The sequence below is a fragment of the Alternaria infectoria genome (assembly GCF_024043175.1).
Source record: "Alternaria infectoria strain BMP 0036 chromosome Unknown scaffold_30, whole genome shotgun sequence".
NCBI lineage: Eukaryota > Fungi > Ascomycota > Dothideomycetes > Pleosporales > Pleosporaceae > Alternaria > Alternaria infectoria.
Genome location: NW_026250719.1, coordinates 136660 through 161325, shown reverse-complemented (window position 1 = coordinate 161325; position 24666 = coordinate 136660). Strand labels below are relative to the sequence as shown.

At 53.1% G+C, this 24666-nt stretch overlaps 9 protein-coding genes and 1 non-coding gene across 10 annotated transcripts; 6 read left to right on the top strand and 4 right to left on the bottom strand.

Moving 5' to 3' along the window:
* Window positions 1-241: 241 nt before the first annotated feature.
* On the bottom strand, window positions 242-1389 carry J4E92_010033 (uncharacterized protein; the record flags this gene model as incomplete). The annotated part of the gene is made up of 4 exons (XM_051501374.1): window positions 242-308; window positions 357-714; window positions 768-918; window positions 982-1389. 4 exons carry the CDS (start codon window positions 1387-1389, stop codon window positions 242-244), a joined length of 984 nt encoding a protein of 327 aa, XP_051348443.1.
* A 600-nt stretch (window positions 1390-1989) lies between these two features.
* MNH1 (Protein mago nashi) lies at window positions 1990-2747 on the bottom strand (the record flags this gene model as incomplete). Its single annotated transcript, XM_051501373.1, has 7 exons — window positions 1990-2004; window positions 2056-2181; window positions 2229-2316; window positions 2365-2428; window positions 2479-2574; window positions 2624-2661; window positions 2713-2747. The coding sequence occupies 7 exons, from the start codon at window positions 2745-2747 to the stop codon at window positions 1990-1992; spliced, it is 462 nt and encodes a 153-aa protein (XP_051348442.1).
* A 459-nt stretch (window positions 2748-3206) lies between these two features.
* J4E92_010031 (uncharacterized protein) lies at window positions 3207-6523 on the top strand (the record flags this gene model as incomplete). The annotated part of the gene is made up of 10 exons (XM_051501372.1): window positions 3207-3239; window positions 3292-3384; window positions 3446-3624; window positions 3671-3736; window positions 3786-3826; window positions 3876-5686; window positions 5731-5902; window positions 5952-6000; window positions 6049-6329; window positions 6378-6523. 10 exons carry the CDS (start codon window positions 3207-3209, stop codon window positions 6521-6523), a joined length of 2871 nt encoding a protein of 956 aa, XP_051348441.1.
* A 509-nt stretch (window positions 6524-7032) lies between these two features.
* On the top strand, window positions 7033-8686 carry J4E92_010030 (uncharacterized protein; the record flags this gene model as incomplete). The annotated part of the gene is made up of 2 exons (XM_051501371.1): window positions 7033-7213; window positions 7344-8686. 2 exons carry the CDS (start codon window positions 7033-7035, stop codon window positions 8684-8686), a joined length of 1524 nt encoding a protein of 507 aa, XP_051348440.1.
* Window positions 8687-9094: 408 nt separating this feature from the next.
* Window positions 9095-9166, top strand: J4E92_010029. The gene has a single exon. It is a non-coding gene; the product is annotated as a tRNA-Met (tRNA).
* Window positions 9167-10382: 1216 nt separating this feature from the next.
* J4E92_010028 (uncharacterized protein) lies at window positions 10383-14115 on the top strand (the record flags this gene model as incomplete). The annotated part of the gene is made up of 4 exons (XM_051501370.1): window positions 10383-11081; window positions 12408-12715; window positions 12767-13610; window positions 13663-14115. 4 exons carry the CDS (start codon window positions 10383-10385, stop codon window positions 14113-14115), a joined length of 2304 nt encoding a protein of 767 aa, XP_051348439.1.
* Window positions 14116-15154: 1039 nt separating this feature from the next.
* Window positions 15155-15899, bottom strand: J4E92_010027 (uncharacterized protein; the record flags this gene model as incomplete). Its single annotated transcript, XM_051501369.1, has 2 exons — window positions 15155-15601; window positions 15651-15899. The coding sequence occupies 2 exons, from the start codon at window positions 15897-15899 to the stop codon at window positions 15155-15157; spliced, it is 696 nt and encodes a 231-aa protein (XP_051348438.1).
* Window positions 15900-17218: 1319 nt separating this feature from the next.
* VPS26 (Vacuolar protein sorting-associated protein 26) lies at window positions 17219-18319 on the top strand (the record flags this gene model as incomplete). The annotated part of the gene is made up of 4 exons (XM_051501368.1): window positions 17219-17435; window positions 17506-18003; window positions 18051-18167; window positions 18216-18319. 4 exons carry the CDS (start codon window positions 17219-17221, stop codon window positions 18317-18319), a joined length of 936 nt encoding a protein of 311 aa, XP_051348437.1.
* Window positions 18320-19387: 1068 nt separating this feature from the next.
* J4E92_010025 (uncharacterized protein) lies at window positions 19388-21455 on the top strand (the record flags this gene model as incomplete). Its single annotated transcript, XM_051501367.1, has 5 exons — window positions 19388-19421; window positions 19517-20035; window positions 20105-20559; window positions 20608-20876; window positions 20930-21455. The coding sequence occupies 5 exons, from the start codon at window positions 19388-19390 to the stop codon at window positions 21453-21455; spliced, it is 1803 nt and encodes a 600-aa protein (XP_051348436.1).
* A 1748-nt stretch (window positions 21456-23203) lies between these two features.
* On the bottom strand, window positions 23204-24482 carry J4E92_010024 (uncharacterized protein; the record flags this gene model as incomplete). Its single annotated transcript, XM_051501366.1, has 4 exons — window positions 23204-23820; window positions 23871-24032; window positions 24089-24404; window positions 24456-24482. The coding sequence occupies 4 exons, from the start codon at window positions 24480-24482 to the stop codon at window positions 23204-23206; spliced, it is 1122 nt and encodes a 373-aa protein (XP_051348435.1).
* Window positions 24483-24666: the final 184 nt, after the last annotated feature.

The following is a 24666-nucleotide window of genomic DNA, read 5'->3' as shown; positions in this document are numbered from 1 at the left end:
TCCACCACATCTGCAGCAACGCAGCAAGCAGCCGTTCGCGCAGCGATCTACTACTTGTACGACAAAGCGTAGCGTGACGTAATTCGACCTGCATGTCTCAGAGACGTTACTACAAAAAGCCCGACGACCTTGGCACCCTGCATACGGTCCGTGGGAAGAAAAATCGATACAAGAAGACAATCCCAGGTGTGCGCCCTAATGCTAATCCTTATCCAAATGCCCAGTCGTTCAGTCATCAACATTATCGGAATTCAATCGCGCCTTGACACCCAAAATCTTGGATGTGTTTCAAATTGAGCTTCTGGAATCTGGGCAGTGTTAGCATGCGACCATCTTGGCTGGTATGTCAAACTCACTTCTCGCTCTTAGCATGGAAGTAGATGCCCTCGATGCCACCCGAGAGCTGGTTGAAGCAGATGTAGTAGAAGCCTTCAAAGCTCGCACCGCTGATGGTCCTCACTCGGTGGTCTGGCACGAGAAAGTACTCCTTCCACCGCATGAAGAGGTGTTCCTTCTGGTTCAGCTCCTTCGACACTTGTTCCTGGCGCGCAGAGTACTTAGCAATCGGCTTGTATGCGTCGAACCGCCCCCAGTGTTGCCGGTCGACCTTCTCGTTGGAGCCCCATTCCGGATGCTGTGTAATGAAGGTGTATTTGGTTCCGATGATCTCGCCTTCGAAGTACGTCGTCAGACTTGGGTGGTCTTCCGTTAGCCCTGCGAACGGATTAGTCTACAGGCTCTATGGCAACGCGGAGATGTGTGCGCACCTTTGATGCGCAAGTATCCACACATGAAGGACTCGCGCATGTCGACATGTTTTATATCGACTTCGACGTCATACTGCTGGCGGTCGGAGGTTTGGGTGCCCACGAAGCGACTGCCGGGCCGAAGGAGGGACGAGGATGTGTTGGGTAGGAACTGCATCGGCATTAGCAACGTCTACTTTGCGCATTGTTCTGCATGCATGCTGGTCTGACGTACCCTATGCGCAGGGAATGGGGACGATAGATGGCTGGCGAGCAGCGAAGTTGGCGCAGCGGGAGAAAGCGGCGAGACGTGAGAGGTGCGTTGCTCTTCAGTGCCGTCGTCTGTCGCCGTCATAGGCGTCGGAATGTCTCTGGTGGGCGAGTCTCTGTCGGTGCTGGGCAGCTTGGTCTGGATATCGTCGGGCGCCTGGGTATGCTCGCGCGAGTTTTGTGGAGACGGAGTGGGCTGCTGCATGGGAACATCGGGCACGGCGCTGGCATTGCTGTCGTCGTGGGCGCCCCGTGTCTCATTCAATTCGTGGGTTGCGATAACGCGCGATTCCTCGGGTGGACAAGTCGGGCGGCCAGCGATGCTCTCGTGCTCCACTGGCGAGACCATGGCTTCATCATCCGGCGTCGGCATGGTCCGATAGCAGGTGCGACGAGACTACAGCGAAGGTGCGAGGCGATTATACATGGGACGGGTGGGGATGAATGTGCGATTATACAATAGAGCCTTGCAGGAGCCAGAAGCGTGGCGATGGGGAAGAATGCATGCTGGATGGATGACTTGGACTCGGCGGAGGTGTCTAGGCGGTTCAAAGTTAGTGGGTCACTGAGCTGCACTTACGCGGGGAAGCCGCACTAGGCTCACGTGGGAGATGACATGGGGCCAAACCTAGACACATTGGAACACTTGATATCTAGGCCGACGATTGCATCTGTAAATTGTATTATCATTCCTTGCCAAGTGGGCCATGTTGACCTTCCGAGCCGACCCGCGCGATCTAACGAATTTTGGTCGAATAGCCCTTTCCTGAGCATCCTCCTCTCATACACCATCGTCCTAGAAGGGATCACGGAGATCAGGTGACACTAGTCACAAGCAGATGTCGTTCCTCCAGTTGACTCCGTACGCCGTCCCTACGTCATTCCACATCGAGCCGCGGTTGTGCCACAACCCCGTGGCTGTGCGCTGTCGGCAAAAGCAACGCTACTGTGCCTCCATGTGGCGGCGAGAGGCTTAGATAGGCTTGATCTATAACGCTGTGAGTCTTCATGTTCGACTTGAGTACACTTGGTCGCATACCTTGAAGTGCAGAGATATTAAAGAAAAGACCAGAGCCTTAAGGTCCTGCACCAGGTAGTAGAAGACGCGGAGGCCTTCTGGGTCTGACGAGTCTTGTACGTCCTGGAGCGAGCCAATTTTCGCAGTCTATTGTCGTCAGTTCACTGGAGGCCATGATAAACGGACCATTCTACCTCAAAGGAGATGTGCTCGCTGCCTAACCGGATTTCCAACTCTTGACGGCCGTCCTTGTTCTTCTGGGGCCACTTTGTGTCATCTTCCCTGGGGATGAGTTAGCAGATGATACGTAACTTCCATTCCATCACATACTTGAGGATCTCACTGTCCTTGACAATCTTCTTGATCTCGGCTACCAAAGCATCGCTGACGCACACTAAACGGCGCGTTAGCAGCACATCACGTCAAGGGCAGAGAATGACTTGCTCTCTTTCCGGATGAGTGAATCATTGCGGTAGTTTGAGTTGTTGGCATAACGGGCAGATGCGCTGCGACCGTCTCCGAGCACTCGAAAATCGAACTCTATACCAAGTTAGACTCGTGATTCTCTTTTCGCAACAGCTTTGCGCACCCAAGAACTCGTGTCCAAATCGGCCTTGGTGACCAGAGCTGCGAAAATGTTAGTAACTGCACGTGCTTGAGAATCCACAGCCTGCATACTAGTAACGCAGGTAAAATGGCTCGTTGGTTGTCATGTTTGCGACTACCTATATCGAGCTCTAACGATGCGCGTATAGGAATTCGCAGTGCTTGGGGTGCGCGTGTCGTGGTGTTGATGTACCGTCGCGGCAGAGGGTTGGAGATCTTGGCGGCCAGACCCCTGCAAGCCTAGCGAGGCGGCCTTCGCTGGAGCGACCATTTCTCGAGCAGACACCTGGAGGTAAACAGAGTCCCGACGAGCACTGCACCCATATCTCCAACAAGCCACCTCTCCGCCCAGGCCACGCCAGTCCTTTCACCCTCCCCGCTAGGCTGCAGCTGCGCCAAACCTCACGACTCCCTCCACCGCCCCCGTCGATCGATACACGTAGCCCATCCCACTTATTCTGGACTCCACGGGACATTGAGGGCTGACGGCCGCACCTGGAGTCACGTTATCGCAGCTGGACACTGTACACCCCGGGGCCATCCCATATACCACATAACCCGGCATCATGGCGGCGTTTCTCGAGAACTCGTACAGTCTGGTAGGAACACCTGGCAGGTCGTGGGTATGGGGAAGCTGACGGGCAACACCAGGTGCACCAGGACAATGCCGCCGACGTACCATCACAGAATGAGCTCAAGAACGCTCTGGAGAAGGGCAGCGATGAGCAGAAGATCGAGACTATGGTGCGCTCCCGCAATGGCACTGCCCCGCCTCGCTGAATGCGACCGTCTGACAGCTCTGCAGAAGAAGATCCTCTCGATTATGCTCAATGGCGACCCCCAGGCTGGCCTGCTCATGCACATTATCCGATTCGTCATGCCCAGCAAGTCGAAGCCGCTCAAGAAGCTCATGTACTTCTTCTTCGAGGTCTGCCCCAAGCACGACGCCCAGGGCAAGCTAAGGCAGGAGTGGATTCTCGTCTGGTGAGTTCAAAAGACTATACCACATGAAGCTTGCTAACTGGCATAGTAATGCGATTCGATTCGACTTGCAGGCGCCCAACGAATACGTACGAGGAAACACATTGCGCTTCGTGTAGGATCCTTCACGGCACTTTCCCAAGCATTGCTGATAGTCGGAACAGAACCAAGCTACGAGATGCTGAGCTTGTAGAGCCTCTACTACGTAAGAATAGTGCTCTCCATACTTATCACAATTGTGTTGACACTCCCAGAACCTGTGCGCCAGTGCCTCACACATCGACATGCATACGTCCGAAAGAACGCAACCTTCGCAATCGCATCCATCTTCACACATCTTCCCGAGCTCATGCCAGATGCGCCCGATCTGCTGGTGACATTCCTCGACGACGAGAACGACCCAACATGCAAGCGCAATGCCTTCGCCGCCCTCGTCTCCGTGAGCCACGAGAAGGCTCTCGAATACCTCAGCACCGTCTTCGACGCTATACCCAACCACGAAGAGCTTCTACTCCTGGCCGAACTAGAGTTTATCCGCAAAGATGCCATCGTCAACCCATCCAACAAGGCCCGCTATCTCCGCTTGATCTTCGACCTCCTCGAATCGCAGGTATCGACCGTCATCTACGAAGCCGCGCACGCCCTTACCACCCTCACAAGCAACCCGGTCGCAGTCAAGGCAGCTGCTGGAAAGTTCGTGGAGCTGGCAATCAAGGAGCCGGATAACAACGTCAAGCTCATCGTCTTGGAGCGGGTTGAGCAGTTGCGACACAAGAATGAGGGCGTCCTTGATGATCTGACTATGGAGGTCCTGCGCGTTCTGTCTAGTACCGACTTGGATGTGCGGAAGAAGTCACTCAACATTGCCATGGAGATGATATCCAGCAGGAACGTCGAAGAGGTCGTCCTTCTGCTGAAGAAGGAGCTGATGAAGACGGTGGACGAACAATACGAGAAGAACCCCGAATACAGGTCGCTCTTGATCTCCTCGATACACTCGGCCGCCATCAAGTTCCCCGAAGTTGCCGCCAGCGTCGTTGGATCGCTCATGGACTTTATCTCCGATGTCAGCAGCAACGCCTCCGCGGTCGACGTCATTTCATTCGTCAAGGAAGTTGTTGAGCGCTTCCCAGACCTAAGGGCCTCTATTATCGAGCGACTGGTATCGACTCTTGGTGAGGTTCGTGCTGGCAAGGTTTACCGAGGTGTGCTTTGGATCATTGGAGAGTTCTCCCTGGAGGCGAAAGACATCCAAGATGCATGGAAGGGCATCCGCTCATCACTCGGCGAGATACCCATACTTGCTTCTGAACAAAAACTGTTGGACGATGCATCAGAGGGCAAGGAGAGCACTGAGCAAGTCAACGGACACGCAAAGGCGGCAGCTCCATCTGGATCAAGGAAGGTCCTCGCTGACGGAACCTATGCGACTGAAAGCGCCCTGACTTCCTCCGCTGCTGCCAAGGCGAAACTCGAGGCAGTCAAGAACTCACAGAAGCCTCCACTACGACAGCTCCTCCTCGACGGCGACTACTATCTTGCTACAGTACTGTCCAGCACTCTTACCAAGCTCGTCATGCGCTATGGAGAGATCTCAAAGAACGAAGCCCGCACAAACGCCCTCCGCGCTGAGGCCATGCTCATCATGATCTCGATTATTCGTGTTGGCCAATCGCACTTTGTCAAGACTTTCATCGACGAGGACTCCATTGACCGTATCATGTCGTGTGTTCGCTCGCTGTCCGAGTTCTCGCAAAGAAAGGAGCTCGAGACTGTGTTTTTGGAAGATACCCGAAAGTCTTTCCGCACTATGGTCCAGACCGAGGAGAAGAAGCGCGCCGCCAAGGAGGCTTCGGAACGCGCGAAGTCGGCTGTCAATGTTGACGACTCTTTCAACATCCGCCAGCTGAAGAAGAAGGACGCGGATGGCAGCGATGAGATCGAGCAAGATCTCGAAAGGGCGACCGGAGGCGACACTGCGACTGAGGATCTCACATCCAAGCTCAGTCGCGTTGTGCAGCTTACTGGTTTCTCCGACTCGGTATACGCAGAAGCATATGTCAAGGTGCGTCAACACAACCCACTGAAAGTATCCACTAACTCTGCTAGGTCCATCAATTCGATATCGTCCTCGATGTTCTGCTAGTAAACCAAACAACGGAGACGCTGCAAAATCTCACCATCGAATTCGCGACTCTTGGTGACCTCAAGGTCGTCGAGCGTCCTTCAACACAAAATGTTGGTCCTCACGACTTTATCAACATTCAAGCCACAATCAAGGGTAGGCTTTTCCCGTTTGCACTTTTCGGTTCGCATGCTTACTTTTACAGTCTCATCCACCGATACCGGTGTCATCTTCGGTAACATCATCTACGAGGGGTAAGTCCCGCGCATCAACACTCTGCAACCACTGCTAATATCCTACAGTGAAAAGGGTGTTGATTCCAATGTTGTCATTCTCAACGATGTCCACGTCGACATTATGGACTACATCAAGCCCGCACAATGCACGGAGACGCAATTCCGGACAATGTGGACCGAGTTCGAATGGGAGAATAAGGTCAACATCAATTCCAAGGCCAAGACGTTGCGCGATTTCTTGAAGCAACTCATGGCATGCACGAACATGAGCTGCTTGACTCCAGAGGCGTCAATGAAGGGCGACTGCCAATTCTTGTCAGCGAACTTGTACGCCAGGAGTGTATTCGGTAAGTCCTCAAATTCTTTTATACATTGGCAATACTGACAGAAAGCAGGCGAGGACGCTCTCGCCAACTTGAGTATCGAAAAGGAAGGTGACAATGGCCCTATTACTGGGTTTGTGCGCATAAGAAGTCGCTCCCAAGGCTTGGCGCTGAGCCTGGGGTCGTTGAAGGGTCTGAACAAGGTCGGGGTGGCATGATTTGTCGGCTAATAAGCATTGTCACACGTCCGGGGTAGCGGGAGATGGGCGTTCGTTCCTACTAAGAAACGGTAGCAAAAGGAAGGTTGGTTGCTTCTTTCGTCTACAGGTCTTCGCGTACGACGCGTTGGGTCGATAGACATGTGGGTGGGATGGATCAATGTTAATGTAGCATTGCCGTATCAAAGACATCAGAGTTCAAATTCACATTCAATATCACAGTCTCTGAGCATCACAGGAAGAGTCGCTTCGTGTCACGTTCTTGGCTGGTTCGTGATTGGGATGCCTCGGTCCGCGAGGGTGCAGGGTCCAACGGGAATGTTTCCTTTTTGTTTAGCACCAACTATCCGCCAGGATCCGCGCCCTGGCGACAGGGACGGTACCCGTGAGCGTGACATGACCGTCGTCAGCGTGCCTCTTGCGCTGGTCTAGTCTCCAACTGACTCCTGGTCTCGCTCTTGCCCTCTTCACAGCATGCTGCGCGTCGTTCCTGCGACATTTCATTGATCATGGCTTCGCTGGCTGGCTCCGACGATCCCTTCAGAGACCCGCTGCTCACTACCAACGCCGCTCCTTCGCAGCCGTCGCCCGACTCGGCACCCACCCAGGAGCAGATGAATGTTCCCGACACACTCGCTGTGGGCAGAAACGCCTCCCTGACCCTTGGGACCGACTCCTTGGTCGTACTAGGTGGGGAGATTACTCAAACATCACAGCGGCGCAACACTCACACAGCACAGACGAAGCACTCCTAGATAGCAAAAGCGCCAGCTGCTGCGGTCTGTCTCTTGCTGGCAGTAAGTGCTAATACCGCGTCTAGACACCAACACCCGCTTACGCGACGCAGAGAACAAATCCACTCGTTCCATACCCTTTCACAACATCCTCTGGGCCGAGCACTCAGAGGATGGACACATCACCGTCCAATATGCGCAGAACACATCGAAGAAGGCCGTTCGCCCTGCCATCATCAGCTACTCTCTCGACAAACCCGACAGTCGCATAACGGAAGCATGGATAGAGAAGCTACTCGATCGCGCATACGGAGCGTCGCAACGGCGCAAACGGATCAAGGTGCTCGTCAATCCGTTTGGCGGCCAGGGCGGCGCAGTCAAGACATACCACAAGTTCATTGCACCCATCCTGGCGGCTGCGCGCTGTGAGCTCGACGTGGAGAAGACACAGCACAACGGCCACGGCGTGGAGATTGCGCAGAACATGGACATCGAGGCATACGACGTAGTCGCCTGCTGCTCTGGAGACGGCATACCACACGAAGTCTGGAACGGGCTGGGCAAGAGGACCGACGCAGCTCGGGCGCTCCAAAAAGTAGCCGTCGCACAGCTCCCCTGCGGCTCCGGCAACGCCATGAGCCTCAACTTCAACGGCACCGACGACCCCAGTCTCGCCGCCCTCGCCGTCGTCAAGGGCCTGCGCACCCCGCTCGATCTCTCCTCGATAACCCAAGGCGACCGCCGCACCCTCTCCTTCCTCTCCCAGTCCGTCGGCATAGTAGCCGAAACAGACCTGGCGACAGAACACCTGCGCTGGATGGGCAGCGCACGCTTCACCTGGGGTTTCCTCGTCCGCCTCTTCAAAAAGACATGCTACCCCGCCGACATCGCCGTAAAAGTCGAATACGACAACAAAACCGCCGTCCGCGAAGCCTACCGCACCGAATCCGCAAAACCACCTCGCAGCACCGACGACCGCGTCCTCCCCGCTCCTGACACAGGTCTTCCAGAGCTGAAATACGGCACAGCGACCGATCCCCTCCCTGCAGGCTGGCAACTAATCCCCCACGACCACCTCGGTAACTTCTACGCCGGAAACATCGCCTACATGTCTCCCGACGCAAATTTCTTCCCCGCCTCCCTTCCCTCCGATGGGTGTCTCGACCTCGTCCGTATCCGCGGCGATATCGCGCGGCATACGGCTGTGAAGACGTTGCTGGCCGTGGAGAACCACTCTTTCTTTGATATGGACCATGTGGATTACCAGAAGGTTAGTGCGTATAGGATTATTCCGAAAGGGCAGAGGGATGGGTATATTAGTATCGATGGGGAGAGGGTTCCTTTTGAGGGGTTTCAGGTTGAGGTGCATAGGGGGTTGGGGACTGTGTTGAGTAAGAGTGGGCATTTGTGTGAGGCGAGGGGGGTTTGAGGTGTAGGAGCTGGGGATGGTTGGAGAGATTGGGGTTGTGTTGGACTTGCCGCTGTGTGATATAGATATTGGGCGTTTGCGTTAGGATACCAATGTTGTTTTTTAGCTGGAGTAATGAAGTTGGACTGTTGCTCTTTTTGGGAGATGGCCTTCCTTACGTGGTTTCCATCAGTTCGTGGAGTTCTACCATCGCCTATGAAAATTTCCCAATCGCCCCCCTTACCAACCCATTTAGTCCAATTAGCCAGTTCTTTCATCCCACTCGCTAGTCGCACCGCCTGTGATGTTCTGTGCCCCCACATTCGATATTCCCACCCCAATATCAGACGTTCAGCCTTTCTATACGTTTTGCATTCGACTCTATACATATAGCGGGGTGACAAAATTCCATCGAAGAACAACCACAAAAGCTGCTTGGCGCAGCGGAAGCGCGCCGGGCTCATAACCCGGAGGACCTCGGATCGAAACCGAGAGCAGCTAGATGTTGTAAATCTTCTTTTTTGCTATTTCTTTGCACGCGGGTACGAGTGAAATAGGGTGCGAGGTTGGGGCTTTGTTATTCTTTTTGGACTTTGCGACGTCTTTGTGGCAGGTTCACGTCGCAGGGGACTATTACTATTCAAAGTTGGACTCTTTTTTGGCAATACCTAAACTTCACTATGTATTCAACCTTGAATCTCGGTGTATCTACAGGAAGGTAGCATGCATTCGCTCTTGCGCATGCTGGCACGAATGTTCGCTGCGGTCTACGGGTGCCACCTTCCTCTCGGTAAAACTTCGGCGATGCGTCAGCCCGGCCATGCCCCGCTGCTGGTCTTCCGTCGCATGCTCTCCGTGAACTCTATCCTGCACAACACCTCAATTTTTGTTACCTTGTGTAACCTCCGCGCTTCAAAATGTCTACGGACGCGATGGACCTTTCGGGACAGCCACCCACATATCCACCCAATCTATTGGGTATTCCGACAGAGCTTCAACTAAGGATTATTGATCACGTACGCTGGTCCGCATGCTAGCTTAACGCGTACTGATCGAGCTAGATAACCCTGAAGAGCGATCTCACATCACTGTGTAGAACATGCTCAGCTCTGCGTGTTCTCGCGAACCCGCTTCTATATAGGCGCATCGTTCTGCGCCTATGGAGTAGGCGTGCGGTCGATCGTCTCAACAAGTCCAATTTCGCAGGCGCTGGCTTACATTACCAGCACACGAAGGAGGTTATCATCGAAGACGAAGCCATTGGCGAAGAACTCTACACGATACATACCGGACGGATCTGTCCACCTATTCTGGATCGTCGGAGTAATGCTACTTACCTAACTGAGTCTGAGAAAGACAACGCCGCCTACGCGTTTCTGCAAACCATGCATCATAACCAATTAGAACGCTTATGGTAAGTTAATAAGTGAATGCGCTAGCATTCGATGTGGATGCTGATGAGATCAGGTACCATTCGCGGCGGCCTCTCTCGGCAGTGGTTAGAAATCATCTGCGCCACTACCAGACGAAAATACAAGACCTACGAATAGGCTTATACACCGATCCCGGATCGCCCGACGTACTACCCCAGATACTCTGTGGTCTGCAACGCCTCGATCTTTATGTCGATAATTCAACAAGCCTCATTCTGTTGTACATGAACATCGAAGCCGTGGGCGCCAACTTGAAATCGTTGTCGCTGACAGCAGCCAATTCCATGGATATCAGTACGGAACTGGATGCCTGGGCAATGGGCGAGGAGAACGAATACACCCAATGCACACCCAAGCTCGAAGAGTTCACGCTGTCCAATTTTATCTATGACAACGCTTACGAACAGTTCTCTATAATTGTCAACTATCATCAGCTTGTGCGATTAGGGCTTTTCGGGAACTCCGGCGGAACCCATTACTTTCTCCAGGAGCTTGCCGAAAGTAGCGAGGAGAACAAGCTTCGTTTGAAGCATATTGCTGTGGAAATTGCGGGTGACATCGCGGAATCCACTGAGCTCGTTCCTCTGCGATTATCCTTGAATCAGATATACAAGGCCTGCGAACCCCTTGAGAGCTTCCATATACACTACCCGCACGGCGACCACTCATCCGACTTTGATGTGTACGACTTCCTAAAGCCGTTCACTGATCGCGGGCACAATTTGCAAAGTCTGAGCTACCACGTCGAACAATGGAACTGGGGCCAATTAAACCACGACGTTATAGATGTGCTGTACCGGGTAAGCCAGGAATCCTTTCGACAAGTAAAACAGCTTGCGGTGTACTTCGAGGAAGCATTGATGCTTGACGGCCTATGGAATGAAGAGGCCAGATTTATGATCTTTATGGTAAGTGGAAGCTATCGCATTCAGAGCGGCACCTCGTTCAAGGAGGCCACAAAACACGCTGGAGTCTGCGTAGACGTTAGTTCGCTTAATTTGCACGTTTGCATCGTGCTTTAGGCTGCAGACCCATTAAGTTCCTTCCTTGTATGAGGTGGTGGCGGATCTTGAGCATGATATCTAACATCTATCAGACTTGGATAGGGTATTTCCGAGAAGTACGCTTGCTCCACCTCCGCGTGCCACACTGCGTTCGCATGGGGCAGAGCAAACACGGGTGGGACCCCGCACTATTGATCCTACAGCTGCAAACCTTCGCAAACCGAGTCTTTGAGTTTCTAGGTCCAGAGTCGAAGTTGGACGCTCTGGTGATCGGTCATGTGTCGACTTTGCGGAACCCAGAAAACCTAGACCGCGTGCGTCCACTTCCGCAGCAATGCTTTCTCCGAGGCGAGCAAAGAGATATCCTAGGTCGTACCGTCCCCGTTGCGGTTCCTGTTACGAGGATGATGTTGCGTGAAACGCAACCGTACACAGATATTCTGGAAGTCGACTACCGTACTGCCGCCGATGAATGGGAGGCGTGGGCAACTCGAACGATGTGAGGATTTGGGTCGAGGGAGAACGTCATCAAAAAGATCTTTTAGCCCGAAGCATACAGCGTCTTAGGTGCTGTCTGTGTATAAACATTTGATGGAATGTATGTAGCGAATACAAAGCGCATTCTAGCCATCCCTAGTGCAGCGAAGGCATTGTATCTGCGATCATGCTATGCAGTTCCCATCAGATGTCCATCGTTCGGTTGGCTCGATTTGTTCGGTTCTGGTACAATAAATTCGAGTCCAATATGCAGTTCCCAGAGCATTTCGCGTGAAATGTTGCGAAGTAGGCTTAACCTGAATCAGTCACAAGGAACTTCCTCATTGGGGCAAGAACCAAACGCTGACCTTGATCGGCTACTGAAGCCGATGCGACTCGTCGTTCCTTCACGGTAGCTTCCCACATGCCGCAACGACGCGCATTGCCGGAGGATGCATACATAGCGCTAACGTGTGTTCTTTATTCGAGAGTCAATCGAGCGCTGACACGATAGCCTTGGCTGCAGGTCTAGCAAGGGTGGATGCAATCCTTTTGGCTCCGCGGCGTCTAGATGCATACTGCAAGGGTGGTCGCTACAACCCCTCTTATGCAATAAGTTCATTGAAAGAGACAAGCGACCGGCTTGTCTTTGGTTCTGGCTATCGCAATTCTTTGAGCTGCAACCGCCATGTTGCAACTTAACACCGACTGCCAGAGACGAGTGCTCAACTTCGCATGTTACCCGCCTTATCCCCAGCAATGAGGTACTGACGAAACCAGGTAAATACCCGAAGTGATCTGAAATCACTATGTTTGGTGTCAAAAGAGCTCAACCAACTCGCCCTCGAAAAGCTTTACGAGCGCATCGACATTCGCCTCTTCAGCGAAAACAACACTAATTACATCCTTGAACTACTAAAGGACGTAAAAGAGAACCTCCAGTATACCAGAGAACTCGTCGTAGAAGATGAGTGCATCGCCGAGGAAACCACGTCTGTACAGTACGGCAGCGTTGGACTACCTGACCTTAAATGTTGGACCGGTTCTGGCGCCACGAATGCAGATCCTGAAGTACGCGACAGTCGACTTGAGCAGGTCTTGGATCTCATCCCGGCAAATGCCCTGCGCACATTCCGGTAGGGCTGAAGCTACACATGTCGCCTTGTGTTGCGTGCTGACATCTAAAGTTTCCTCGGTCGACGATCACTACCGTGGTGGCTGCATAAGAAGCTCGCATCGAACCAGAGAAATATCACAGACCTTCAAGTCAGTCTTACTATGGGTCTCTTCGACAACTCTATAAACATACTACCAGAACTGTATCAACGCGAAACGGATTTGAAACGACTGGACATGTATATCGTCGATGGGTCGTCACTCAACAACCTGTTACTTGACTATGTTGAAGCCGTCGGAAGCAACCTGCAATCCCTGTCTTTGAGCGCCAACATTAACACTGACGTTTCCAAGCTGCTCCGGAACCACGAATGGCCACCATATCAGCCCAAACTCCCACTAAAAGAACTCAGATTGACTGGCTTGACATTGATGCACATGTACAACTCCCTATCGACAATCATCGATTTCAGCAAGCTGCAAAAGCTCGACCTAGTAGAATGCGCCGGAGCCTTCGGATTACTGGCGGACATTACAAATGCAATGCCAAAACAGCAGTTCGATCTTACGCACGTTGCCTTGAACGAATTTGTTCCTCGAATTAGCATCATCAATACTGATGACGAGCGCAACATAAGTTTGGTCAACTTCTTCAAATCTTGTCCAAACCTGCGCAGTCTGCACTTTGGTCATTACGATCTCGAAGCTCTACCACCAGGGTTGAGACAGTACCTACAAAGTAGAGGCAAGGAGCTCACAAGCCTGAGTCTATACTCCAAAACCGAGATAATCGACGCCGGAGAGTTCGACCTTGTCTGCCGATCATGTCCAAATCTCGAACAATTTGCCGCCGGGATCGACGAAGAATTTATAATGGCAGATGGGTTGTGGTACCACAACCTGAGAGACTTCGTAGTAAGCCTTACCAACCCGTCAAGTCACTATAGCACATATTAACTCCCCACAGGACTCCCTCCGCCGCCTCCCCAAACTCCGTACCCTCCATGTCCACCGCTCTCGCATCTCTCTGGTCGGTGGCCTTGGCAACGGATACGGTAACCGCTGGAACACATCCATGATCTCGCTACAAGTGCAAAAGTTCGCAAACCTGCTCTTCGGCGAACTCTACACAACAAACCCAAATATCGCCCTCGAAACACTCATTGTAGGCCACTTGGGGCCGCTCTTAAGGAAGAGCAATGCTGTCGAGCTGGGCAATGGGCGTGAGGTCAATTCGCAGCATTATCTACCGCAGTTTTGCTTTGTGAGGAGTCGGCAGGAAGATCTTTTGGGGAGGACGGCGACGACGGGGGTGATGGTGAGTCGGGCTGTGTTGAAGAGGACGCATGATTATATGGGTATTTTGGATGTGGATGCTGGGGTGGAGGCGTGGGAGCAATGGGTTGGTCAGGCTATCTGATGTTTGGGTAAAGAATCTGCACTGGGATAGGTGGCATTTGGATTGCAATACCCAAATTTGATCCAGGTCATTGCCTAGCTGAGAGGATACATTACCTCGAAGCCTACCTACTTATCCAGGATAAGTAGCATGTATGCGGCAAAACGTGACACGGGTTGTAGCTACCTTTAATGACGCCCTAGAGTACAAAGGTGTGTTTGAAATGCAATGGTGTCAAAATGAATATATGAGCAAATGAGGGTCTCATCAAAGAAGCCGACAAGTCAATTCCAGCCTTCTGGCCGTATCAAAAGGTCGCAAAACAAGACTCAATACAAGCACATGGATCTACCTACTTAACGATCCCTATCCTCATCCCTCCCCAGCCAAACAATCTGCTTCTTCCACACAGCCCAGCAGCATATTGTAGGCCGAATCTCCAAGACAAAGTGCGTGAACGAGAGTGTCAAGCGTAGAGCTGTCATGTTGGGCCAAGACTGAAGATGGTCGTTAACGTAGTGGGAATCTAGTCATCGTCGTGTGGTGGTCCAAGCCACATAGGTCGCGGGCCGTCATGCATCCCTTCTGTGGTACCAAGGAGCGGGGTTGGGAGGTAGATCCGCACACGACGGAGGTACGATCGCACGCACACGTGTAAAAACGGGCACTAAGTAACCGAGAAGCAGTAGGAAGAGGAAGATCTTTCCGACTGGATTCGCGGGACGCAGGACAAAGATCGGCAATGGTAGTAGCACGATATTTCATGTGAGCAATGGTAATGGTAGAACGCCAGCCCATGTCAAAAGATCAAGCAATTGCATGTTGCTACGATGAAGTGAAAACTGTTCCATTCCGCGAACCATGTATGCTGTCCCGTCTCGCGAGGGTATAGTGATATAGATAGAACGCCGTAACTAAAGTAAATCAAGGAGTCACAGTCCACGCGTAGCGTTCCTGCGCACTCAACTCGCCCAACACCGAGCCTGAACGACTAAGTCAGAAAAAAGGAAAGACGTAACGGAACATGAGATCAGAGCCAGCTGATGCTACAAGCGTCGTGCTATTGCGCGAGGACCTTGTCTACGGCAGCACCAGCCAGTAGCTGAACGTCTTGTATGCTGCCCTTGACGTCGATGATCTCCACATCCTTCAGTTGCTTGCACTCTGTCTCGTCGGGCTCTTCCAGCGCAGCGAACTGGCTCTCGACCATGGCGTCCTTCATGTAGTGGCCTTGTCTGGCGCGGACGCGGGCGAGGAGGGTCTCCATGTCAGAGCGAAGGTAGACGAAGTGTACGTTGGCGTTTGGGTCCTCGTCGTAGAGGCGGGCTGTGCGGATGACGTCGCGGTACTTCTTCTTGAGCGCACTGCAGGTAACGACGACACCCTTGGCTCCGTTCTTCAGTGCAGTGATGGCCTGGTCTCGTAGAAGGATGAGCCAGTCCCAGCGGTCTTCGTCGTTGAGAGGGATGCCGGCGGCCATCTTGTCGATGTTTGCTTTTGGGTGGAACTGCGAAGACGTCAGTATGCGTTAGATAAATCACAAGCGAATGGCTAACCTCGTCGCCCTCGATGTAGTCAAATCCATATCGGTCCGAGAGGTGCTTTGCAACAGTGCTCTTGCCGCACCCTGCTGGACCGGTGACGATGAGGATGTGGTGGTGGGTCGAGATGGTCATTTTGGCGGTCTCGGTCTCGTTCATGACAGCCATGGACTTGGATGGCGAGCCTGTATTGGAAGCCGGTGGTGTAGGTGGTGATGCATATTGTATGGGCTTTGGCTGCGATAGATCGACGGTTTGCATCATGGTGGTACAGAGTTTGGAGTTTGAGTCAAACTGTTGTGGAAATGAGTGTTTGTAGTACGTGAGGCTCTTGTATGACGCTAATGCTTGAGTTGGGCTCCCGAAAACAAAGGGACGGGTGTCGGGTAGGGTTAATATAGTAGTATATTGCGATGTGGTCGGGACCAAATATAAGTGTATGCAGACTGTAAGCAATCAACGGCGCCCCGATTCGCGCTGGGGCGTGGTGCGTTTTAAGGCGTGGGACCTTGGAATACTGGTCTGGAAATTTCTCCCGCAAGCCATGACGGCAACGGCAAGGGTGAAATGCGATGGAGCTTGTCGTTATTCTGGGAGCCAAGCCACGATGGCACGCTCCGAAAAGCAAACAGCGAATGACGAGCAAGGGCGTGTAGCTAGTTTCAGTAACAGGCCCAGCCGGCTGTAACAGCCGCGAAGCCGGGGCTGGAGAGAGAGAACTTCGGCGTTTGAAAGTGGACCTGTCGCGTGTGGGATGACGAGTAGCGCATCAGTCTCCCCGCATGAGGACCCCAGTCCTTCTCAGGTACTTATGCATCCCGCATGCCGGTGACCACGACATGCCAGCGCAGACTTGAGTTCTGAACGCCAGGCAACTGCAGGGCGCTCTGCTGAGTAGATTGCGATTCGACTGAGTTTCTGCCTGTGAGCAATAGACTTCAGCTCACCGCTTTGACTCGCGGTACGAAGCTGTTTGATAATGGCGCGTGGGGGTTAGGCGAGGAATCTGAAAGTGCATCGGGCCGGTGAGGATCGAGGCTGCGAACAGTGTTTGAGTTGCGATTAGTCGATTAGTCTTTGGGGCGGCATCCGGCAGATGCTCCGGATAGTCCAGACGGGTGAGAACGTTTGAGCCAGACGTGCAGGCAGACCCGATCAGTCACGACGCCGCGATATTGCAGCTGCTCGTGTGCAGCTCACCGCCAAACGAGTGCATATTTGCTGTTTCGTATGCAGGTGCCTATCTCCGCAGGCTCGGGAGGGGCATGTGGAGGACCATCTGACCCGGCGAGAGCAGCAGTCAGACGTGACGTGGATCCAGTGAAGAACAAAACAAGGATACCTGGGGGTGAATATGACGAGGTGGTGTTGGTGAGGGATCGGGGAAGGCGGGGCAGAATGCGCTCACGTGACGGGCTCAACGGGGACAAGCGTCATCAGCTGTTCCAAGGTTGCCATGGATCTGGGGCGCAGCTCTCCACACCACGGCCATCCAGTCGAGCGCCGCCGACCACCGACGCGACGAGTGCTTCTGATACCGCTTCCGAACACGCGCCAATCCACCGGCACATCTCTGGCCCGGCATGTCGTACTTCTTCTCCACCCCGGTCGACATTGACATCGTGCTCGAGGACCTCGACGACCGCTCCGCCGTTGATGTCAAGCTCGACAAGAACCGCAAAGAGAAGGTACCGCTGTACCTGGATGGCGAATCAGTCAAGGGCCAGGTCACCGTAAGGCCCAAGGATGGCAAGCGCCTGGAGCATACCGGCATCAAGGTGCAATTCATCGGCACCATTGGTAGGCATCCGCCGTCCCGAAGCTTCACCATAGCTATATCTCGGCGCGCAGTGCTGACATAATGCGCCAGAGATGTTCTTCGACCGCGGAAACCACTACGAGTTCCTCTCCCTCGGCCAAGAGCTAGCAGCCCCCGGCGAGCTCCAGCACCCGCAGACGTTCGACTTCAACTTCAAGAACGTCGAGAAGCAATACGAATCCTACAATGGCATCAACGTCAAGCTGCGCTACTTTGTGCGCGTCACCGTGTCGCGGAGAATGGCAGATGTAGTCAGAGAGAAGGACCTCTGGGTCTACTCCTACCGGATACCGCCTGAGACCAACAGCTCCATTAAGATGGACGTCGGTATCGAAGACTGCCTGCACATTGAGTTCGAGTACTCGAAATCGAAATACCACTTGAAGGACGTGATTGTGGGCAGGATATACTTCTTGCTGGTACGGTTAAAGATCAAGCACATGGAGTTGTCCATCATAAGAAGAGAGACAACGGGGGCTGCTCCCAACCAGTACAACGAGAGCGAGACCCTGGTGCGCTTCGAGATCATGGACGGCTCACCATCGCGAGGTAAGCACCATGACCCGTTTGCGACAGGCATTACTGACGACGTCAAGGTGAAACAATTCCCATCAGGTTGTTCCTCGGAGGCTTCGACCTAACACCCACCTTCCGCGAAGTCAACAAGAAGTACTCCACCCGATACTACTTGAGTCTAGTACTCATCGACGAAGGTATGATATATGCACATCTCTGCGCAACTGTGACTGACCTGTATCCAGACGCACGTCGATACTTCAAGCAATCCGAGATCGTGTTATTCCGACAAGCACCGGAAGGCCTGACGTTGGCCCAGGAGCAGAACAAGCTGATGGCAGTGTCGTGAGGACGTAGATAGAAGTCACTGCATAGATATTTGGAAGCTGTTGAGCGTGGGGTGTGGGATCTGCCCAAGGCTGCCCATCGACCCACCATGCGAATGTTCGGACCTCGGGATCGGGCTCAACATTGTACTATCACACCGCGGCGGCGGGAGCTTACGCAGACACTGGGGCGCTCTTCAGTGCATGGATGGTGCATGTGTAAATACAGCAATGCAGTCCTCCAGGGACGGCAATGTCGCAGGGAAATCATCGGGCAAACGTAGAAATCTTGGCCGAGTCTCCACATTACGATGCAATAGTGCGTCTTCACCTGCATGATCGTGGTGCACCATCGGCTCTGGTCCCGAACTCTCTGTCAGACAAGTGTGGCTTGTGTGATTGTCTGGGTAGGCCATGAGTCGGCATCGCCGCTGCCGGTTGTTGCGGCCTCTCGAGCGTTGTTGTGCTTATTGGTCGAGGCTGTTCTTGAGGCTCTCGGATGATCTGCACCTAAACATTCCCTACGCGGTTCCTGCATCAGTGCCTCTTACACTTTCCGAGGAGACTTTTGATGACTCTTTCGCTCACAAGACACCATAATGTCACTTTGTCGCTTCGATTATGTCGACGACAAAGGCTTCAGCTCCGCGGAACGCGCATGCGACCCACAGTAAAGATGCCGATGTTCAGCAATCTCACGATCCGCACGACGCCACACTTTGCCGCAACCCTGAGGATCGCGATGGAACCCTTCTTATCAGGGCATACCCACTAAAGCTGAGTTCCCGAAACGGTACGCACCCACTCAACATGAAAACCCGTCCAAATGATTGGGATGTGTGATTCCGCGTCACCAGGAGTCTCCCCGAAATAATGGGGACGTGGGCGTACTAGGCAAAAGCTTCCCTGCAAATGACGTTTTGCATGGAATTCTTCACTTTCCCATGGCTTAATCGCGGGACTACTTTTTCACCATGTTGTACACTTGGCACCTCCCACGCCCCTGTTTTACTCCCACGTCCTGTACATATCAGATATAAGGTTGTCAGGGTCTGCTTGCCTTGAGACGTAGCAAGAAACGAGCATACAACATGTCGCAACAACAGCCGAACAAAGCTGACAACAGTAAGTTACCGAACAAGCTCAAACTTTTCTTCCGAAAAGCCAGAAGACTTCTTTCTCATTGGCATCAAGAAATTACATGTGCTAACGTTCTACAGGGCAGCAGTCAGATTACTTTACATCCCAAAGACCTGCAGCAACGCCTGAGCCACGACAGCAACCCACGGCAACACGCATGCCATCGGGTTTGGCACAAAGCCGTTCCAATGCACCAAGTATAGGAAGACTTGACACTGCTCGCTTGGAGTCACGACCCGAGAATGAGCGCGCCAACACTACTGCAACTGGTATGACCCAAATGGGCACCATCAGAAACACCCCCACTGCCCGAAAGAGCCGGGCAACTCGTGAGAATGTCAGGCAAGAGCCGCCGCGACGACCTGAGAAGAAGCAACAGCAGACTGTAGACGTCGAGAATGACTACTTCTCACTGAACCCTTGGTACAATGAGCAAAAGTCAAAGCCAGTCTTCGGTTTGGGCGCGCCTTTACCACGCACTGTACGTAAGGGTATGTGGTGGGGAAGAGGCGACCTGCGAAAGTCTCTGTACCGGGTCGATGAAGGGGATGCAGATGGTATTGCTCGACAAGATGGCTTAGGCTTCCACGATGGCAAAGGTAAGTCTTCATATGCTCCCTTGATGTGACCGCCCTCAAGAGTTTTCATTCTAACCAGAACGTGAACAGATTTGGAAGAAGATTCAGAAGACTCTCAGGAGACGCTAGACGGCGTTGGTCGACCACACCAACGCCGCGACCCCTCGCATTTCCAGACAACAGTTGACGGCCGCAATGTCAATATGAAACGCGTGCCAACTAGTGAAGCTGATCAGGTGCTTGGCCGCAACCAAGAACCGAACGCTCGCAGCCACGAACATCATGAAGGCCAAGAACGTGCTCCCGTCAACGAGCACGGTTTGGAGTTTTCTGATGGACGCGGGCAGCAGCAGCACTTTGGTTTACAAGACGGTCTTCCGCCGCTCCAGGAACACGATACGAACATGTCTTCCCAGACTAAGCAGGAAGAGAAAGAGATTCAGCAACGGGAGCATGAGGCAGAACGCGAGTTCTACAATCAGTACCGCAACCCGATTGCTAGGCTGCGAGCCAAGTACCCCCAGGCACCTGCCGAGTTCCTCGCCGTACGTATCATCAAGTCTTCTGACAGCAACCTTACTAATGCTGTGTAGACGTTTGTGTACCTCCTTATTGGACTTTGCGTCAATCTTTCAGTCGCCACATCTCAAGAAGGCACCGGCAGCTTCGAGACCCAAGCCTGGGGATGGGGCTTCGCAGTCATGATTGGCATCTACCTCGGCGGTGGTGTCAGCGGTTCACATCTCAGTCCCACAATCTCAATCTCGCTATCCGTCTACCGTGGTTTCCCCTGGAAGATGGCAATCGTCTACATCTTCATGCAGTTGCTGGCAGGACTTTGTGCCGGCGCCGTAGCTTACGCGTAAGTCACATCTTCTGCCGATCAAAATGCCTCAGTTGCTAACTTCGTGATAGCCTTTACGCAGATGCTATTCATGCAGTAGACCCCGGTCTTACCCTGGAGATGACCGGCAAGGCTCTCTTCCCGCAAGGACCCATTTACTCGACTGCGACCGGCTTCTTCAACGACTTCGTCTACATGGCCATCTTCGTCTGCGTCATCTTCGCCCTAGGAGACGACCAGAACTCGCCTCCAGGCCAAGGTATGACAGCCTTCGTCGTCGGTCTTACAGGTTTCGTCACCATGATCGGGCTTGGCTACAACACTGGTTTGGGTATCTCACCAGCGCGCGATCTTGGCCCAAGACTCATCGGGTTGTGGGTTGGATACGATTCGGCCTTTGAGAACGGGTACTGGGCGTATGGTTCTTGGGGCGCATCTATTGCTGGCGCGTTGTGTGGTGGCTTGATGTATGATTTGTGTATCTTCGTGGGTGGAGAGTCGCCTGTTAACTACAGGTGGCCGCAGCCTGGAGATATCAAGTGGAAGGCTAAGGAGAAGAAGGATAAGGCCAAGGATAGGATTCAGCAGGTGGCGTAAATCTTCGCAAGTAATGTTAATAGTTGAGAGAAAACAGTTCGATGCATTAACTCGGTAGATTTCTGGTGAGGATGCAGTTGCGTCGGTTGATGTGCGAGGAAGCATGTGCGGCTCCGGGAATAGGACGACCGGAAACAGAGCCGCTGCGCGTCATGCCCAACCACCGATCCGCAACTTCTCCATTGGATATCTCACGATCATGACCTCTGGGGAGAAGGTCACATCCTATCGGAAGCTTCGCCGACGGATAATCGTACGCTGCGCGCAAACTTATCGCTAGCGATGAGCTTTGTGATGCTTATAGAGTCTTATGTGTGCCGCACATCTTTCATCACCGTCACCACATCAGCCACCATGCCATGACAGCAACACCCAAGAACACATAACAAGGGCACCCTGCAAAAACAAGAAGAATCACTAAAAGATGTCTACATCCCCAAACACCGACGACACGACCCCGTCGTCCAAGCCAGAAATGCTACACCAAGAGCAGAAACAACCAGACCGCAAAATCGGCATGCGCTCACGCCTGAAACATTTCACATTCGCCTGGTTCCTCTCAACAATGAGCACAGGCGGTCTCGCCCTCGCCATAGCAGAAACACCACATCAATTCCCCGGTACGCTCTCCCTCCCCTCCACCACGAATCTCCCATCGCTCCTACCAGAACTAACAAACCCACCCCCAGGCCTCCACCAAATCGGCCTAACCCTCTTCCTCCTCAACATAGCCCTCTTCCTCGCTCTCACCACGCTAACAACCCTCCGCTTCCTCCACCACCGCACCCACTTCCTATCTTCCTTCCTCCACCCCCAAGAATCCTTCTTCCTCGGCTCCTTCTACCTCTCCCTCAGCGTCATCCTCGCCGGCATCCAAACCTACGGCATCACCCACGGTCCCGGCTACCCCTGGCTCATCGACGCGGTTTACGTGTTGTATTGGATCTACGCGGGGGCTTCCCTCGCGAACTCCGTGTTTCAGTATTGGGTGGTGATGGAGTGGGGGAAGGTACGGCCTGTGCCGCCGTTGCCGAGTCTTTTTCTAGCGGGGTATTCGGCTATGTTGACGGGGACGGTGGCGAGTCTTGTGGCGGAGAGCCAGACGGATGAGAGGAAGGTGGTGGTGGTTGTGAGTGGGGTTGCGTATCAGGGGTTTGGGTGGTGTGTTAGTCTCATCGCTATAGTCGGTTTTGTACGCAACTTGCTGGACAACGGGTTTCCGCCAGCTCAGTTACGACCCGCGTTGTTTATACCGGTGGGGAGTGCTGCGTACACAATCGTCGCGTTGATTGGGCTGGCGAATGCGGTGCCGGAGGGGATGGAAGGGGGCTACTTTGCGAAGCATCCTGCTGCTCCAGAGATTCTTCGCGTTCTGGCGCTCTTCACGGGGATTTTCCTGTACGTCTTCAGTTTCTGGTTATTTGCGATTGCGTTTCTAGGGAACGTGGGAGTGGTGGGTAGGATGCCGTTTAGTCTGACGTGGTGGGCGTTCATCTTTCCGAATGTGGGGTTTATGCTTAGTACGGGTGTGTTGGGAAAGGAGTTGGAGAGCGAGGCTATACTTTGGGTGGCGAGTGTGATGACTGTTATGCTAGTAGCAATCTGGATGGTGACGGTTGTGGGATGTGTGAGGGCGGTTTGGAGGAAGCAGATTGTTTGACCGGGGAGGGATGAAGATAGGGATCGTTGAGTATTGGAACCAGGCCATATTCATTCTTGTCTAGCAACAAAGCTTACTATTACTCTAGCTATTTCTGCGAGCTCAACAACTCTCTTTCGACAGTGAAGTCAACCTGTTTTTCGATACCAGCCATTGGCCTCAATTCCGTTTCACTGCCCCAGTCGTTGCTTGCTTTCCTGCCTTGCTCACTGCTTGGCAGTCTCAGACCAGTATTGTGACTCCATCTGTTTCCACTAAACACACGCCGTACTTTACTTTGCGGACCCGACGCAGCTGGTTCAGCAGAACCGTATACTGGCGGCGCAGACGGACCGGGTCGCGTTCGCCCCATCTTCCCATTGAGCAGGTACCTGAATGCTGGTAGTGTAGCGACTATGACAGAGACAGATGACTCGATGTGACTCCACATGCTGAGTAGCACAGGCCCATCAGCAAGCGTGGCGGGATCAGGGTTCGAAGTAGCCTTTGTGACTTGTGCGAGGCGCGCGAACGCAAAGGCGATGATGATGGTGCCGAGGGAGAATATAACGGCTAGCCCAAACTTTTGTTGGGGTGAAACTTGTAGTTTGCGTAAGAGGTTTAGAGGGAGGAGCATGATGAGGGCGTCGGCAATGACGTCGGCGCTCGTTGCGAACTTGATGGATGCGTCGGCTCGGATGAGGTCTTCGGGGTCGCTGCATCCGGCTGTGCGGGTTAGAAGGGTCTGCGGAGAAGGTATGGGGTGGGGTACTGACTTGCGCTCCAGTACTTGGTTAGTGGTCGGCAGGTAAGGAGGTTGGAGGCAATGCATGCGAGATAGAGGAGTAGGACTAGTACGAAGCTTGCCCACCATGCACGCATGTATACTGGCAGTCCTAGTACCAGCCGTCTGAAGAAGAAAAGAATGGAGAACTTGGCTAGTGGTGATACATCAGTAAGATAGCCTGCTCACCAGTTTAGCAAGCCAACTCACCAGCCCACAGTGTAGTCCAAAACAACAGCATCTGGCTGAGCATGAACTTGAGCGAAATACGTGTTCTCTCGATAAATTCATCCGGCGGTAGTGGCAACGGCGTAAGCGGATCCAATATAGCCGCTTTTGAGTATTCCTGCGCAAGAAAGAATTGTGGTAGTAGACATGTGATGACCGCGGAGAGGGCAGTCAAGGAGAACAAGCCGAAGAAGACGAAGTAGTCGTCTGCGAAGAGTCGGTGTTGAGACTTCCATCGTAGAAAGCCCCTAAGGATTTTGCGGAGGAATGATACACCCCAAGGGGTCCATATCAATTGCTGTCTAGGAGTTAGAGCTGTGAACTGTATTGTTGTTGTTGTTCGACTTACCATCAGATCGGTGTAACTGAGCGCCATCGTGGTCTTGACTCAGTGTCTCCACAGCTGGAAGGATGATACTGCAACCTAAATAGTCTACTGCGAGATATGTATCTAGTCTTAACATCGTCGTACATCTCGCCTTCGTCACTATCCCAACACCAAGACTCGCACTCGCATTCGGCCCCATCCTGGTTTGCATCGCGAAGCCTGATCTATGAGC